The sequence below is a fragment of the Balearica regulorum genome, chromosome 2 (genome assembly GCF_011004875.1).
Source record: "Balearica regulorum gibbericeps isolate bBalReg1 chromosome 2, bBalReg1.pri, whole genome shotgun sequence".
NCBI lineage: Eukaryota > Metazoa > Chordata > Aves > Gruiformes > Gruidae > Balearica > Balearica regulorum.
Genome location: NC_046185.1, coordinates 148222143 through 148238260, shown reverse-complemented (window position 1 = coordinate 148238260; position 16118 = coordinate 148222143). Strand labels below are relative to the sequence as shown.

Here is a 16118-nt window from a genome sequence, read left to right as displayed (position 1 = left end):
GTCTGTTTCAAATAACAAGATGAACTGCAGCAAAATATATTGGCAACAACAAATCAGGTCAGTTAAAGGATGTACGTTGCAGGACTTAAAAGAACTTTCTCAGTATGATGCACATACATTTATTGTAGGGATGCTATAAGTGTTAGTTCTCTTAGAAGTAATTGTAATGAAATGAATGTTTGATCCTGAATCCTCAGCAACAAGTCAGTCCTCTGTCCAGTGAGCTCCTTCTGCTTCATTTGTGCGTCGTGATTATCTCTTGTGGGAAATTATTTCTTGCTTATGACTTTGTTACATTCAGAAGCAGTCCTTAGAGGAAAATCGATATTTCTTATGTAATTATTACAGCTATTGTAACAGTTTCTGTTGTAATTGGGAATACTGAACTTTGATTCTCACAGTAACATTTCATTTGCTATTGCTTAGGGAGCTGTATTTAACTGGTAACATGAAGAGAGGCGTATAATACTTGGCAGAGGTATCACATGCATCTTAAAATTTTGTGTCACGCTTGACTTTCAAACACAGAGGAAAAGAAGCAAAATTTTCATCTGAGATTAGTTGGAAGGCTCAAAATGTCTTCTTTGTGTTTCGTATTTAGTGCCTTTCAGATGTGGCTGTTTCTTTACATGGTGATGGCAAAGTGGAGAATTGATCCCTTTGACCTTTCCCTTTTCTTTCAGCTTTTCAAGAGCTGTTTGTGGGGGAGTTTTGGATATTGTTTCTTCTCCCTTCCCCCCGCAGTGTGGTTCCAGTTTCCACCACGATCTAATGACATGGGTATTCCTTTCTGTCTTGTGCGCACTTTCCAATCTGGCCTCATCAAATCTATCCTAAAAATGTACTACTGCACAAAGAACCAGACCTTATATTTAAAAGGTTTAAATTAATTAATGGCCTGTGCTGCTGGGACACGCCATTACTCAGCTGGTGTGCTATACCAAAGGTCATTTCTACTGTGTGTTCATCACCTGCTGTTTTTCCCCCTCTCCTGCTAGAGCAGAACCCCCTAAAATACTAGAGAAATTCCTTTTATATACCTCAGATTTGAATTAATCTCAAACCATTATATTGTCTAATCCTCCCCCCAAAAAAACCCAACCTTCCCCTCCCCACCTCCCCCCCCCAAAAAACCAAACAAACAACAACCCAATAAAAACCCCCCACCTTCTGTTAGGCTGCATTTTTTGCCTAATTTGATGGGGAAGATGTGTGTGTGCGTGTGTGCATTCACATTCACACCTTCCTGGGAGAATTATTTTGGAATTTTTGTTTAGAATAAAAGAATCTCTAAAGTATGCAAATACAAGCACATTTGGCTATGCTATTCCGCTATGCAGATGACATTTGTAAGGCCTACGGACACAATTAGAACTGTGCCATTACAGCACAAATTTAAATATTCACAGCGTGAAAGCAATTCTATAGGTGTATTCAGGGAAACTTTACATCAGTAAACAGAAAAGAAAGAAAGTGAATGCACGTGAATATCAGAATTGCATTGATCAAATCTAAAATCCAAATTTGCATGCAAACTTGCAAATTGTAGATGGGTCATTTGAAGATGTGTAAATTCAGCATTATTGACAGTATTCAATGGAAGATATTCTTGGGATCACTGTAGGCTAGGATGGAAACGTAGGTCTCTGTTACCCCTCTCAAGGGTGGAATTTGTTGTACAATCCAGCAGTCTAAGAGAGTAGGTAGTTCTGTATAAGTAAATCTGAAGTTTTATATCTCTCTGTAATATATCTACTTGTCTCTATTTGTACTAGTTCTGCAGACTCCTGAACCTGCCCTGTGGTTTCAGGGTGAGATTGATGTACAGTGATATCAACTGCAGTAAAGAGCATGTATGTTAGATGTAGTGATTTTCGATCAACTTTTTTTTTTATTTTATGTTGTATTTAATGAGGTGTCAGTATGATTTATTAGGTTTGTACAGCTGTGTGTTCAAAAATTTACTGGAATTTCTTCTTTGTCTCCCTTTGGAAGGAGGAAAGAGCGTTCTCCTTACAACGCCAAGCAGCAGAGCACGTTCAGCCTATCCCAAAACATCTTCCAGTTTCCTTTCTCCGCTCTGCTATATAACTGTCACGCCTCTATCTAGAACTTTTCAGGGCTTTCCAAAGAAGCGTTCTGTAAAGTAAATTCAACAGATTTTGTCAGTTTTCATGTGGGCTGCAGGGATCCGAATTATAAAAATGAGATATGGCAGGGGACATTACTGGGACTCGAAAGTACTGAGAAGGGATGAGGCCACCTGACCTGCCTGCTTGCATTGGTGCTCTCCTCTGTTTAAGAGCTGAAAGGCTCCTCACTTTTCTTACTTCGTTTAACTTCAGTTCTGCAAGAGATCATACTTGCAGCGAGGCCATTTTTTTTTTCCCTCCCATATTTATAACCTATAGCTGCTTCAGTGAAGGTTTCTCCAAAAGCCTCTCTTAAGCAGGATAGCATTTACAGGCAACTAACAGTTTCCTAGTTGGAAAACAGTGTTGGATAAGCAGTGCTAAGAGCAGAGGATCGCCCCTGTATTGCTATATCCACCCCTAGTGTGCATTTGTATTCATAGAGAGTGGGTTTTCCCCCTAAACCCTGAAGAAAACTGCTGAAGCAAAATGTGCTCCGCATGAGCAAAAATATTTGACTGGGTAAATCGAGATGCGTGACCACCCTAAGAACTTAGGTACAATGTATGTCATGGGTATTTGGTGACTGTTGTTGTAATGGGTATCTCATTCATGAGTTGAAAGCACCGTTGCAGGCTCACAATTCTCTCTGTTATGCTTATCATGTTTTAGTTAAAATTTACTAAAGTCAGGATAGATTAATACGTGCAGTAATAAAAACATGCCTACAAACTAGGTAACATAAAGTTGTCTACATTTTATCGAAAAGATGTGACTAGAAGTGGATTTTAAATATATATGAAAAATACGGATCTTGAGAAGGCTGACAATATCTATTTCAAAGCTAGAAAGAATAGATGGTCCCCACACATATAACAAAATAAGGACAACCTTAGAGCTTATTTCTGCATCTATTTCTAAGCAAAAAATTAGCTATTTAAATAGTTTGTCTGACTTGAACAATCAAAAAAATGTCTGAATGCTGTGACTCGCAAAAAGTCGGCTGAGGTCTGCACTATTGTAAGAAACAAGCCTCTGCTTATTGAGCCCAAGGTGTGTGCATTCATGTGTAAGCAAAGTTTCGTTTTATTTTTGCTAAATAGTTGAAGACACAGACAGGTTAGACTAGCTCATAAGCTGCAAAGGTAAACAGTTGTTTGAAATATAGAATTTGAGTTACCCTTGGAAAGTGTAGCTTAGTTGATGAAACAAGGAGTGTGTTGGGATTAAAGACCATTTTGCTGGCATCCTCATTGACCTTCCATAAAAAGTACTCTCCAGGTGTGCTTTGAAAGTTTTTTTTACTGAAACTAGTAAAATGGAATGCTGTTTCTTCTTTTCAAAAGCGTCTATGTCGTGATTGCATTTAATCTGGAAAGAATAAGTCTGCTTTTGTATTCTTTTTACTTTCACTCCCGGGAAATATATGCAAGAAATAGTAGACCAAATAACATTTTTGTAAGTAAGACAGAAGGCAGCATCTTTGCAAAGACATCAGTAACTAAATATTTTCTGTTTTCTCTAGATCAATGAACTGAGCCATGTCCAAATCCCTGTTATGTTGATGCCAGATGATTTCAAAGCGTACTCAAAGATAAAGGTGGACAATCACCTTTTCAATAAGTAAGTACAAGTAACAGTTCTTTGTAGATAGCGGATAGTGATATTTTTATGAAGTACCATGAACTCTGTTATTTTTCAGTTGATGGGACTGAAGTTTTGATGATTAAGTTAATCCTGCAATAAACAACCATCTGTGCTGTTCTGAAAAGCAACAGCAGGGGCTGTTGGGTAGTATTTTTCCTCCATATGGTTTATTATTGCCTTATGAGTAACTTACATATTGAAGGTGATACTTTCTTGGTGTAATTATTTATGGCTGGTATAAGCACTTATTTGGGTATTTCTAAAAATATAAATTTGTCTGCATGTACTTTTTATTAAATGAAATATTTGAAATTTCTCATTGAAAATGAGAATTTAAAGCATATATCAAAGCTGAATAATGTTCAACTTTTATAATCCATAATACAAGATCTTATGAATCATATAGAAGCTCCAAAAGTATTAATATTATTTCATGTAATATCTAAATCTCTTAAAAATAAAATGCTCTATGAACAGTATGTACAGACATACAAAACTGTTAATGCTGGTTTGTGTATAACCTGAATTTTATTCAAGAATGTATTTGGTAAAAGGAAGAATTCTGCTACTTCGGGTCTTCTGATCTGTGGCAAAGGTCAAAATAACTTTTCTCATGTGTAAGTTTGACATTAACACTAGGATATTAAAAGTAGCCCTGTGCTGAATGAGTCCAATTTTCTTGAAGCTTTGGCACTGTCAGTACTTTCTGGTGTCACAGATGGTGTAGTAATTTTTGTATAATCCAATCTAAGATGTCACCTTTGAAGTAATTTTAGGGCGATGGGAAAACATTCTTTTCTGCTTTTCAGTCCAAGTTCCAAAGTTATCAAAATATAGTTTGTGTTTATTTCATGCAAGGGTATTGTAGCTTGTTAGAAACAGATATGTATAAATCTATTAAACATTGTAAAGAAAAAGAAAAGAACATGGTGAGGCCAAGTCGTATTGAAAAAAAGAAAGCAGTAGAAGAGAGATTGTAAATCTCCTTATCCTCTGCTTTGTACAAACAGAATTGAGACAGAACACTCTAGAGTTACTTATTGCATATGCAGGTGAATGAAGTTGATTTGGTTTTCTGTTCTTTCAGAGAAAACATGCCAAGTCATTTCAAATTTAAGGAATATTGTCCAATGGTTTTCCGTAATCTAAGAGAGAGGTTTGGAATTGATGATCAAGACTTTCAGGTAAGTTCACTTTCAAAATGCCTAAACTGGTGATACATACAGATTGCGAAGGTTAGTAATGCTGCAGTTGTGAACAAACAGGCCAATGTGCTGAAATAAAGTTCTTTTATTTTTGTGTAAGTTGGAGGAAAACTAAGAGAAAAAGAAGACGCTCTTTCTACTCCTTCTTCCACCTACAAGCAGAAAATTCCTGTTTTACATCTTCACCTGCCGTAACCGTCTTCTGATTCCTACCCTTCTCCTATCTTTAGTCCTCCGTGCTTCCCATCAGAGTACTTCCCAGTCGTAAGCCATGTTATTAAAACTGCAGGGTGATACGTCTCGCAATAGGAAGAAAAAATAATGTCTGGACACTACTGGCAAGAGATGCTGTATTGAGCTAGGTCACTTGGATAACAACTTGCTTCATGTGACTAGTCACAATGTGACTATGTGAGATGCCATTTCTGAAACAATCAGAGCCTTTATTTTTTAATTTTTTTCCTTCGTGCTCTTTTTGTTTAGGAAGGAGTGACCTGTGGCCAACCAACTTCATACTGCTTCATTTTGTCTCCGTTTCCCATTGTTGAGAGGATCTGGAAACAAAGAGCAGATACAGCAAATCAAGAAATTGCTCTAGATTTGGCAGGGTTGTTGCTTGCGATCAAAGCTTCTTGCTGTCTTTGCAAAAGAAAGTTCTTGAACTCTGCTTCTGTCTGATTTGCCAATACCCCCTGACATTCCCTTTTCCATTAACTGCTCCTAATGCACGCTATTTCAGTCACGGGGACAATTCCTTCTGCCATCACACTGCGAGATGTCCTGTCCTAAGGAACCCTTGCTGTATAACCCAGCATCTGCTTCCTGCTGTGCTCTTCTAAAATATTTTGATGTGGGCTGCAATGAGTTTACAGCCTGTTACTGAGATATATTAAGAGCAGATATTTAATGTACAGTTTTAAGTAGCTAAACAAATTGTGCAAAATGCATTTGTCATAACACTCCCATTCTTGCTACATTGAGCAGGCTGAGTACTGCAGCCCTCTTCACTGAACAACTCTCTAAGAGGAAATATACACCAAGACTTGGGCCTACAGTTAAAACAGTTATATCAAATTGCATTCCTGGTTCAGTTTTCCTGATGGACCAAAGAAGATCCTATCAGTTGGGGAGTTATTTGATCCTTTTATATGAAGATTTCCTTTTTCTTGACAAAGGAAAAGGATCAGTGTGTCAAAGAGAAAGGACATGTCGTTGCACCTAAACTTAAAATTATGGTGTCAGCTCATGCTTAATGTCTTTTAGAAGATGGGGTGATGACGTTACTAGGCGATCAAAGTTACATTTTGGCAAACGTATGAGAAGACAAGATGGTGTCGTTAGCTGGCAAAACTGGCAAACTTAGCATAACCAAAAATGTTGTGTTCCGCAGCACTGGGAAATGTTTCCACTTCCCCTACTGTTCTACAACAGAAATTCCTGTTGTAACTATGTCATACTGCTGTTTGGGTTTATTAATGGTAACAGTGATAAAACAATGTTAAAGGATTGTCACTAAATAAGATGTCTGTGTTTTCAGATTGAAACCAAAAATACTTGTTTGAAGTGATGTGGTTTGCTTTTTTTGACAATGTAACCAAACAACAATCCAAAAGAAGAAAATGCAACCACATCTTGGTTTTCGATTCAACAAAATGTAGTAGTAGTTAGAAAAAAAATTCTTAAATGCTATTTAGTATTTCAAGTATATGTAACTCAAAACAGAAGATAGTTAATGTTAATTCTTGCCCAAGGAAAGGTAATGTCTGCATTCACTATTCTTTTTTTTTTTTTTTTTCTTCAATCCAAGCAGTTTATCACACTGAATTCTTATCCTACTGGACTGATCTGATATTTTTTTTAAAAAATGCTCAAAGTAATAATGTGTTTTGAACACTTTTAAAATTATTTTTACAACAATACACATAAATGAAAATTCAAGTTACCTCATGGGTAAGATAGGGATTATTCCTATTAAAAGCAGAAGTTGCTTTCATTTTAATATTATGTTCTCTGTGATTTAAAAAGGGAGTCTCATTTGACAAAGGGAGACTCACTGTATATACTTTTTCTTCAGATAATCTTTGTCTTCAAGGAAGTTATTCCAGTGAATATTGGTTAAAATGACTGTCTTATACTCGGAGCCAAACATGAATTGGAAAAAGCCTGTGCAGTATTGAACTGGGGGAAAGCTTATGGAAGAGATAGCCAATAACTTTCTCTAGATAGTTTTTCTTATGTAATGATTTTCAGGAGGGGAGTCTTAATCAATTGTGAACAATGTCATTCCTGTTATTGAGCAAGATAGGATTGGTTTAGATAGATAAACCCAATTACCTTGTTCATTAGTTAGAAACATCAGTTTAAATCAGGAAGAACATTCATTTTAAATGTTTTTGTTTTCAGAATGTTCTGCATATATCCTTGACAAGTGGTTCCAGAGGACAGATAGTGCTTACTCATAAGGAAAGACTAAAAAAAAAACCTACCTCACGAAAAGAATTTGGTAGTGTACACTCCAGTTACTGGGCTATACTCAATTTTTGATGTTGTGTTATTCACTTGGTATAGTAATTTTGTGGACTACTTAACACATAGACTTAGTTCACATATGGAATGATTAATATAAGGATCTTCTTTTAGAGAGATGTCCTCTTATCCCTGAAGAGAGATTTACATCTTGAAGTATGGGGGTTTTCCTACAAGCAGTCTGACTCTTCAGTGTCAGGGGAATTCCCTGAATTGTAGAAAGTCATTTCTAGTAATGGCAATTACAGTTCCTATAATGGACTCCCTCCCTTCACATGATGAAAACCAGCTCTTTTTTTTTTGAGATATCTTTGGAAATCTGTCCTACATGTATCTGTCTTTCATAGCTGGCTGGCCATCTCTGAGATGTTTTGATTAGTACTGAACTAGGGTTGAAGTTTCATGGAGATACATGTATGGTTGCTAATACTGAGTGGGGTTTTTTGTTGATTTATTCTTTATTATGGACAGCAAGTTAGTTAAACCTTGAGTTTTATTCAAAGGTTGCCTGTGGAAACATGTTATGACAAATTAAGTCTTCAGTCTTGTTAAGAAACTTTGTTCTTATGTCAAAAAAAAAAAAATCTTTTATTAGATGCTGATCTTCTTGGTGATCCCATATTACTAAGGTATTTATTGCATCAAATTAAAAAAAATGGTCTGGCTGCTTTTCTCAGAAAGGGAAACACAGATGACGATTAGTCAGTATGAATCAAAATTGCATTTGAATAATGGAAAAACCACTTACATAGAATATAAATTATTGAAGAGAAAGAGATTGTTATGTTTTGTGCTGTTGGATGTTACAAGTAACTACATATGGATCTCACGTTGAAGATAATTTTTTAAAGTGTCAAAGTAACTCCACAAGCCAGAGCATTAAATAATGACAGATTTTGCCTTGATAGGATAAATTATCGTGATCTTGGAATTTTTTTTGGTGTCTTCTATTTCATTGAAAAAGAATCCATAACTCTTTAAGATCCTCCTAACATTGTCAGGAAAATACTTGAGAGTTCCTAGCAGAAAAGAAAAAATGGAGATTAGAAAACAGATGTAGTAAAGTAGATCTGGATTTATAGTCCAGGTTAATTTGGCATCAGGTAAATAATGCAAATTCTAGTTTAATTTTTCAAAGTTAGCCTTTAATATAATTTTCTTTAAGTATCTAAACTTCAGATCACCAAAATTCTCGTCAACCTGTGAATATTTTTGCTCATTTTGTGTGACTTACCCAATCCTAAGACATCGTATTAAGAGCTCAAAATCTAAGAGATGTTTCTTCAGAGAAATATTTATCAGAGCACTCTGCTTCTGTACTGAAATTCATGCTTCCATTTATTGGCCCTTGGTTTGGGAAGGAAGGAGCCACCTCTAGCATCAAACTGCAGACAACAAGGTCAGCAATAAATATCTCAGCAGCAACTATGTTAGCAGTTGGATCTTTTTCCAAAGACATGATCTTTTCATTGAATATTTAATAAAAAGCATTAAAAAAATCATGGAAGCAAGAACTGTCTTGAAAAGAAAATTCCTGCGCTGGTCATTCTAGCATGGTAAGTCTGTCAAGCACATGAAAAGTTCTTTAGCTCATCTGTCAGATGAGGTACTTGTAGCAGAGTGTACAGTTTGGGAATCCCAAATGGAAATGGGCACCAACATGTTCAGAACTGCTGACATCTTGTTTGACGTGGGCATAGGCAGTAGTGGTAGTAAGGTGTTGAGCCAGCTGTATACAAAGTAAACCCAAAAGTCTTCCCTACCCTTCCCCATATGACAAAACCAGACACCTCTGGGTTAAAACACTAGCGCTTTGCCTTTCTTCTCTTAGAAATCACTGGCAAAACACTGTCCTGAACACCATCCCAGAAGTGAGCTGCTTGTTTCAAATTACAGCAAAAAAACCTTGGAGCAGCTGTTTCCAGTTGTGGGACACCGTGTGTCTCTGATACGCTTCTGAATCGGTAATTCAGGTCTAATTCATCCATATCCATGATTCCTGAGGTCTTGTAAAAAGGGGGAAGAAAAAAAAAAAAGAGGTTGGGGGGAGCTGCAAGCTTGTCTTCATGAGAAGCTGTGTATGGGCCAGGCAGCACCACTGTAACTGCTGCCACAGAAGAACAGCCAGACCGTGTGTATGTAATTCTCTAACAGCAATGAACCACTGCCAGGCTTTTCCACTGACCTATGATTTCAGTCATCACAGAGCATCATCTGTGCACTTGTTTTTGCCTATTCGTTCATGCAGAGCTTGCCCAGAGGCACTCTTAAATAGCCTGGGATGTGATCTGATTTGTCTTTAGGGTACGTTGGGCTTGTGAAGCTCGCTTTAGCGTTCCATGACTTTCAGATGAGATCACAGTACCAGAAACTGTTGTTTGCCTTTGTCCAGACATCGTGAAATGGGAAAGATTTAAATCAATGTGAAGCTGTTAAGCCAGTCAGTTTGAAAGATTACTGTTCTTCTAAAGCTCCCCGTGCTTTATCACCAGAATTTTCCTATTGCCCTTTTTCTCTTTTTTAGGAAAAGCTCTGACCCAATGACAATTTCTGTTAGGCTCCCTTTTTAGGTTAGTTACACCAAACATTTGTATGACATCCAACACATACTTCCCATGTTCAAAGTTTCTAAAATATAATCTTGTCTGCTAAAGTAGCAGTTAGAAGACAATGACATTTACATTAGATGTGTAAGAGATTAGAATGAGCTAATTAAATTGACCTTTAAATCTCTCCACCCTCTTGGAGGCTGTGGCTAATCCTTGGCCTCCCACTGTGGAGATAAATATCCGTGCTGTGAACATTTTAAGCAAAGAGGGCAGAGGAGGAAGAGCCTCACCAGCAGTTCCTCTTTGAAGAGGAGGGCAATACTTTGCCAGTTATAAATATAGCTTGCAATTATGGAGAGGGGGGATGACCACAAGCTTTTCCTGTACTTTAGTGACTCTGCTCCATGTGTTTTCTCACAAAAATTGTTTCAGTTGGAAAAAAATAGGTCCAAACAGCTTAACTTGTTGCTCTTAGAAACAACCAAAGACTCTCTGGAAATCAGTTTACTGTTTTTGATACCTGGTGTTGGTATAACTAGCATTATCAATAATATCAGTAGTGTTACTTAATTACAAATTGCTGCTATTTTTATTGACCAATGTGCAAGGTAAAAATAGACTTCTAAAGGATAAAGCATTAGGTGGTGTTTTAGCTGGCTTCTGAGGACTCTTGAGGATGCCTCTTACAAAGTATTTGGCTTGATATTATGTGACTTTAACTTTTAAAATGCCAATTAATGTGGGGTTTTATTTAAAAAAAAAAAAATCAAAATTATGTAAATAATAAATGATTAAATGACAACAGTCAAAATCTAATTGTCAATGGGCAATTGACATTTCACATAGTGAAAACTTGCAGAAGATACAAAATCCATCCAAATGGCAAAGTGGGATAAAGACAAGGATTTTGTACAAAAACCACTTTGCCTGGCATTCTGAGCCTGTCCAAATGAGATGCCTTTTAATATGGTCAAATGAATAGTTACGTGGATCAAAAGGAGTGCAGAAGTAGAGGGGAAGGCTGCGTCCAGGGAGGTATAAGAGGGCAAAGAGGACAAGAATTTAGCACTGGCGCGAGGTCTTGACGAAGTAACTGACCCTGGGGTGGATAAATTGGAAGGTATAAAATGAGACCAGGAAGAGCTCTTACTTTATTTAACATCTGTTTATTTTATACCTGAAGCTAATACTATATGTAGTTTTGATGCTAGTCATCTTAAAAAAGGATGTTGAAAACTTGGACATAGAAAAAACTACAGGAAAATGGCATCAAAGGAGTTTAAGGATGTAGAGAATCCCTTGTGGTGGGAGAGGCAGAGTGACAAGCTGCACTTGCAAAAATTGGAATTGAGAAGTAAGTAGTATGTGAGTATCCTTGCAGAAAAACAATGCTAGATACTTTAGGAAAGAATAAATAGGAATGACTGGAAAAGGAAATAGTTCAAATTCAAAATTAGACTTGCCTTTTCAGCAACACAAATGATTAAATACTAGTAAAAACTACAATGGTGAATCTTGGTCTTTTGAAGTTGCAAAAATCAAGACTGCATTTCTGGAAGTTGTACCTTGACCAAAGGCAGAGACTGGAGTTCAGTTTAGGAATGGCTGGGTGAAATTAAATGGCCTCTAATGGGTAGTGGTTGTGTTGGATTCTAGTTTATGAAATTCTGTTGAAGGCTCCAGAAGAGCTCCTGTGAACTTCAGAGAATTGTGGATCAGATCCTAATAGCACCTGTGGAAAAAACCTTTTCCCTTACCTAATATATTTTTACTGTAGGAAATAAAACTGCACAGATTGAGAGTTTGGGAAAGAGATGCTGAGGGAAGAGAGTGGGTCTATAGTAAAACTAAATAACCTTTCAGTTCATTTACTAAAGAATATGCTGTTCTTGGGTGAAATGATGACATGTAATTTAGGTGTGCAGATTAACTTTTTGTATCAGAACTGTTTGGGAAATGAAATACTAGCAAGTGGTGTGGCTTTTGGCAGTTTCTGTTTAAAGCTGTATTTTTATTTTTTTTATCAGAAATTAATTCTGTGGGATGGGACAAATTCTTTGTGATTTGTAGCTTCTCAGCACCAAAGACCAGATGAGTATTTCTGGTTGCCTGCTATTCAGTGCAATATAGGTGATATTTTTTATATTGATTTATGTAAGGGTAGTGAGACTTCCAGCCAGTGATTTCTCAGAGGGAAACTATTTGGGAGAGTGGGGGAGGTGTGTGAAAGAGAAATTTATCTAGTTGAAGTATCCCTGAGCTTGGCATGTTAAATGTGTCTTCAGTTGTGTAAGTAATTACACAAGTAATTTAACGTAGTCTTTAAATGACCTCATAAAAGTATTCACACTTTAAAAGTACAAAACCTTTTCTTTCTCCTGAGACCAAAAAAACCAGCAGGCACAAGATTAAAACTTCACAAATGAGAAGCGAATGGGGAATTGGCAGAACACGCACACTCGGAGCGGGAGACTTGCAGTGAGTTGCTAAGTGAAGCTGTTAAGTGGAACAGGGTATGTGTGGCTGACAGATGTTTTAATTGTGCCAGAGGACTGAGGCACACCATGGTGGAGTTGGGGAAGGCTGGGAAAATCTGAAGGGGACAGGGCACTGTGACCCTCTTTTCGTTGAGTTTTGCGTTCACTAACGCTATAATATAAGCAGGTGATTTTTTTTTAAACTTATGACTAATGCTCCAATATTGTACAGCTAGACATGTGCCCCACTGCTTCCTGACACAATACGGAAGTGCTGTGAGGTAGCATAAGTGATGGTAAAAGGGTTGTTAGATCTTCAAACCTGTATCTTTTGGAGGATAAGAGTTGGGCGTTTTTTTGTCTGTATCTGAAGGCTGTCCTCCCTGTTCTGGCTTTGTGGCTCATAGATCTGTGCTAAGTGAGGAGTGGCTCGTTTCCCATCTGTTCATATCCCACTTAGTCTTCCCCTAATTAAGAAGCAGAGCCAGAGGGAATTCAATCTGGTATTTGCCGTGATCTATCCCTCTCTGTCTCTCCTCTTCCCCCCTCCCTCAACCTCCTTATATTCCCTTTTCGGAAAAGGGAGATGCTCGAGTTTCATTCTTTTATTTCCTTCCCAGTCCACGATAGACGATATCCTTCCCAGGCGACGATAGATAGAGAAGGAGATGCTGTCGCTGGGAACGGCGATGGGTCTCCCTTAGCTGAGTTTGGTGCTGAACAAGGAAGCCGAGGAAGAACCCCAACGCTGCTCTCTGTAGGCAGGTTCAATCAGCTTTTCTTCCAAGGCATTTGTGCACGGATGTCTATAGTACAACTCATTTTACACAGGGTTTTGTATAAATCATCACTGAAAAGTATCTGTGTGTTCTGGCAAAAGTCATCTGGATCACGGGAGTGTTTTACCATGTCCTGTCTTACAAAATTGCATTTGGCACTAAGAGCCAAGTCCGATGGCGGTCTGAACTGCAGAGCAGTACGATTCAAATAAATGCATATTTTCAGTCTGTCTGATTAGCACTACTACATGTTTCTTATTATTGTCTGTATTAAGATAAAGGTGACTGGCTTAAAAACTTGGGTTAGATAACCCCAGAATAAGTTAAACTTTTTTTATTTATCTAGATATGTGTAAAATCTGATTTTAAAAGGGAAAACCCCACAAACTTACCACAATCTTTTTGGTGTAAAGTGCATATTGGACATCACATGTGGTGTTACTTGTATTTGTCTGAGATTTCTTACCAGTTTATAGGTTTACTAGTGGCTGTGCTTTAAAGAGGCTTAAGTGCAGGACTTCCTTGACCATTTTGCGTGTTAACTTACACAAACATTTTCCAACAAAGAATCTCTTCGCTTCTAATACGTGTACTATCAGTTTGTTAGTATTTGGCAGGGTTGAATGGGGCACAAAATACTTCGATTTATACTTAACAGTGTTGAGTCAAATAAGTTAGCTTTACCTACATCAAAAGGGACATAGTGTTTTAAAAATATTTTTAAATAGCTATATGGTTTTCCCTTTGAAGGCCGTAAACTCTTCTAGTTTGATCCTTTCAGTGAACCTGTTCCTTGATCTCACTTGCTAATGATGACTTGCCAATGCAGGCCGATTCTTGTAATCTTTTTATTTAAATATTCATTGTTGTCATGATCAGGCAACAGTATATGTATTTTACTGAAGACTGATTCTAACTATAAACAAATATAACTAGTATAGTTGAGAGGAAAGATACTTTGCATCATAACTAGAAGCTTTACTTGAGAAGGAATTTGAACTTTTCTCTGCTCACAGAAGTGAGAGTTAACCATTATAAATAAAGCTGTCCACAAACAAAACTCAGCCATGCATTTATCAGCACCAGAAAATGGTAATGCAATTACTAGTAATCAGCACAATATGATGAAATTAGATTTATTTTTTCAGCTTTTTATACCATACTTTATTAAATAAACTTATGGAAGTAACACAATAAAGCACAGCAAATAGTATTAATGATATCCTCTGTGTTCCACCTTTTTTCAAAGCTCAAAGGAACTACATTTTGTATCTGAACAGAGCATTATATTGAGAGAGTTATCACAGGGATGGAGAGGTAGTAAAAATAAAGCATCAAAGATTTTCATCAGAGTTTGTTTTTATCTTAAACATGTTTAATGTTTAAACATCTGATCTTAAAGTCCAATTTATTACTAGAGTCAGAGTATTAGAGAGGGCATTTGTGTTATCTCTGCATGTATGTAACAGTGCTGCTTAGCTGTTGTTTAGGCTTAGAGGTAGTTTAGTTTATTCTAACAAATTAATATGCATGTGGTAAAATGATAGCTGTATGCACTCTTAATTAAGTTTGATATAGATAACTAATAATAAAATAGCCATCTACTCAAAAATAAATGCATCACCATTTCTAACCCATTAAAGCATTAAGACACAGTGAATTGTGTGCTAAATAATTATCTACAGATGTGTTATATTCTCGTTAGCAACATTTTTGTTATGATAGTTGTATTTGCAAATTAACTTGTCATTATAGTTAGCAATCAGGCAGATTTCATTTCCATTAGAAAAAGCAGCTATTGGTAGAAAAAACAAGAATCTAAAAAAATCAGACAAGGTTACCTCCAGTTGATTTAAAATATGACTAAATGTATTAATTTCTATTTGAATCTGACTAGTTTCTATTTTTTTGTCTAGCCTGAATTGTAGTAAGACACATGATGAAAGGAGTATTAGTTGATTCATTCTCTTAGTGTAACAGCTGCTATTTCTTTTTAAGTTTTATTGCTATGCTGTCCATATTTTAAATGCATCAAGTATCATGTTCCGGGGGGGGGGGGGGGGGGGAACAATCTGATTAAATTTGTGTTTGTTTTGATGGCTTGCTATATAAATGTACCTATATGCTACATATCCCTGGTTAGTGATGGGGTAAAAAGAGGTTCCTGGAAAGCAGAAAGAACCTTATTTTAAGGCCTAACAATTAGAAGAGCTCTCCTGTGCAAATAGAGCTTAAGACAAAAGGAGACAAATTTTAAGAGAGTTAATGGTTATAGGAATAGCATTCAGAGGTCTTGAAATAAAAAATGGTTATTTTTATCCCTTTCTGGCCACAGAATTAGTAACTGAGTTTCAGCAACTGAAAAGTCTAGAGAAGAAACATCTCCCATTTGTTTTACCTCAGTCAAAACATTGCTAGCAAGACAATTCATTCATACCGAGTATTCCCAGGTCTGAATTTCACTCAAATCTGACAAGTCTTTTGATGAAGAATGTTAAAATATACCTTAAGAGCATTTGAAATTTTGGAGAATAATGCTGAGGTCCTCTTTTCCATCTTCCTCTTTCCATCCTCCTTCAGAGGTTCAGTGGCAGACTAGCAAGTATGCTTTTTTGCAAATTTTTATAGCAAAATAACTTGTTTCCACCCCGCCTCACTTCCCAGGTTAATTGCTTTCAAGGTTTATACCACATGGCTTACAGTTTGAAGACTAGAGTTCTCTGGGAAAAATACATTCAGAAAACTGTAGTTACTGCTTTATTGCAATAGTTAACCTCAGAATAACGCAACTTTTTCTGCTAGG

General features: G+C 36.8%; 1 protein-coding gene across 1 annotated transcript in view; it reads left to right on the top strand.

Moving 5' to 3' along the window:
• Positions 1 to 16118, top strand: part of PIP4K2A (phosphatidylinositol-5-phosphate 4-kinase type 2 alpha) — a 112024-nt gene that overhangs the window by 61220 nt on the left and 34686 nt on the right. Inside the window, exons 2-3 of the mRNA XM_075746354.1 lie at positions 3658 to 3755; positions 4867 to 4963. Coding sequence (XP_075602469.1) covers positions 3658 to 3755; positions 4867 to 4963 — 195 coding nt within the window. The remainder of the gene's footprint in view (positions 1 to 3657; positions 3756 to 4866; positions 4964 to 16118) is intronic.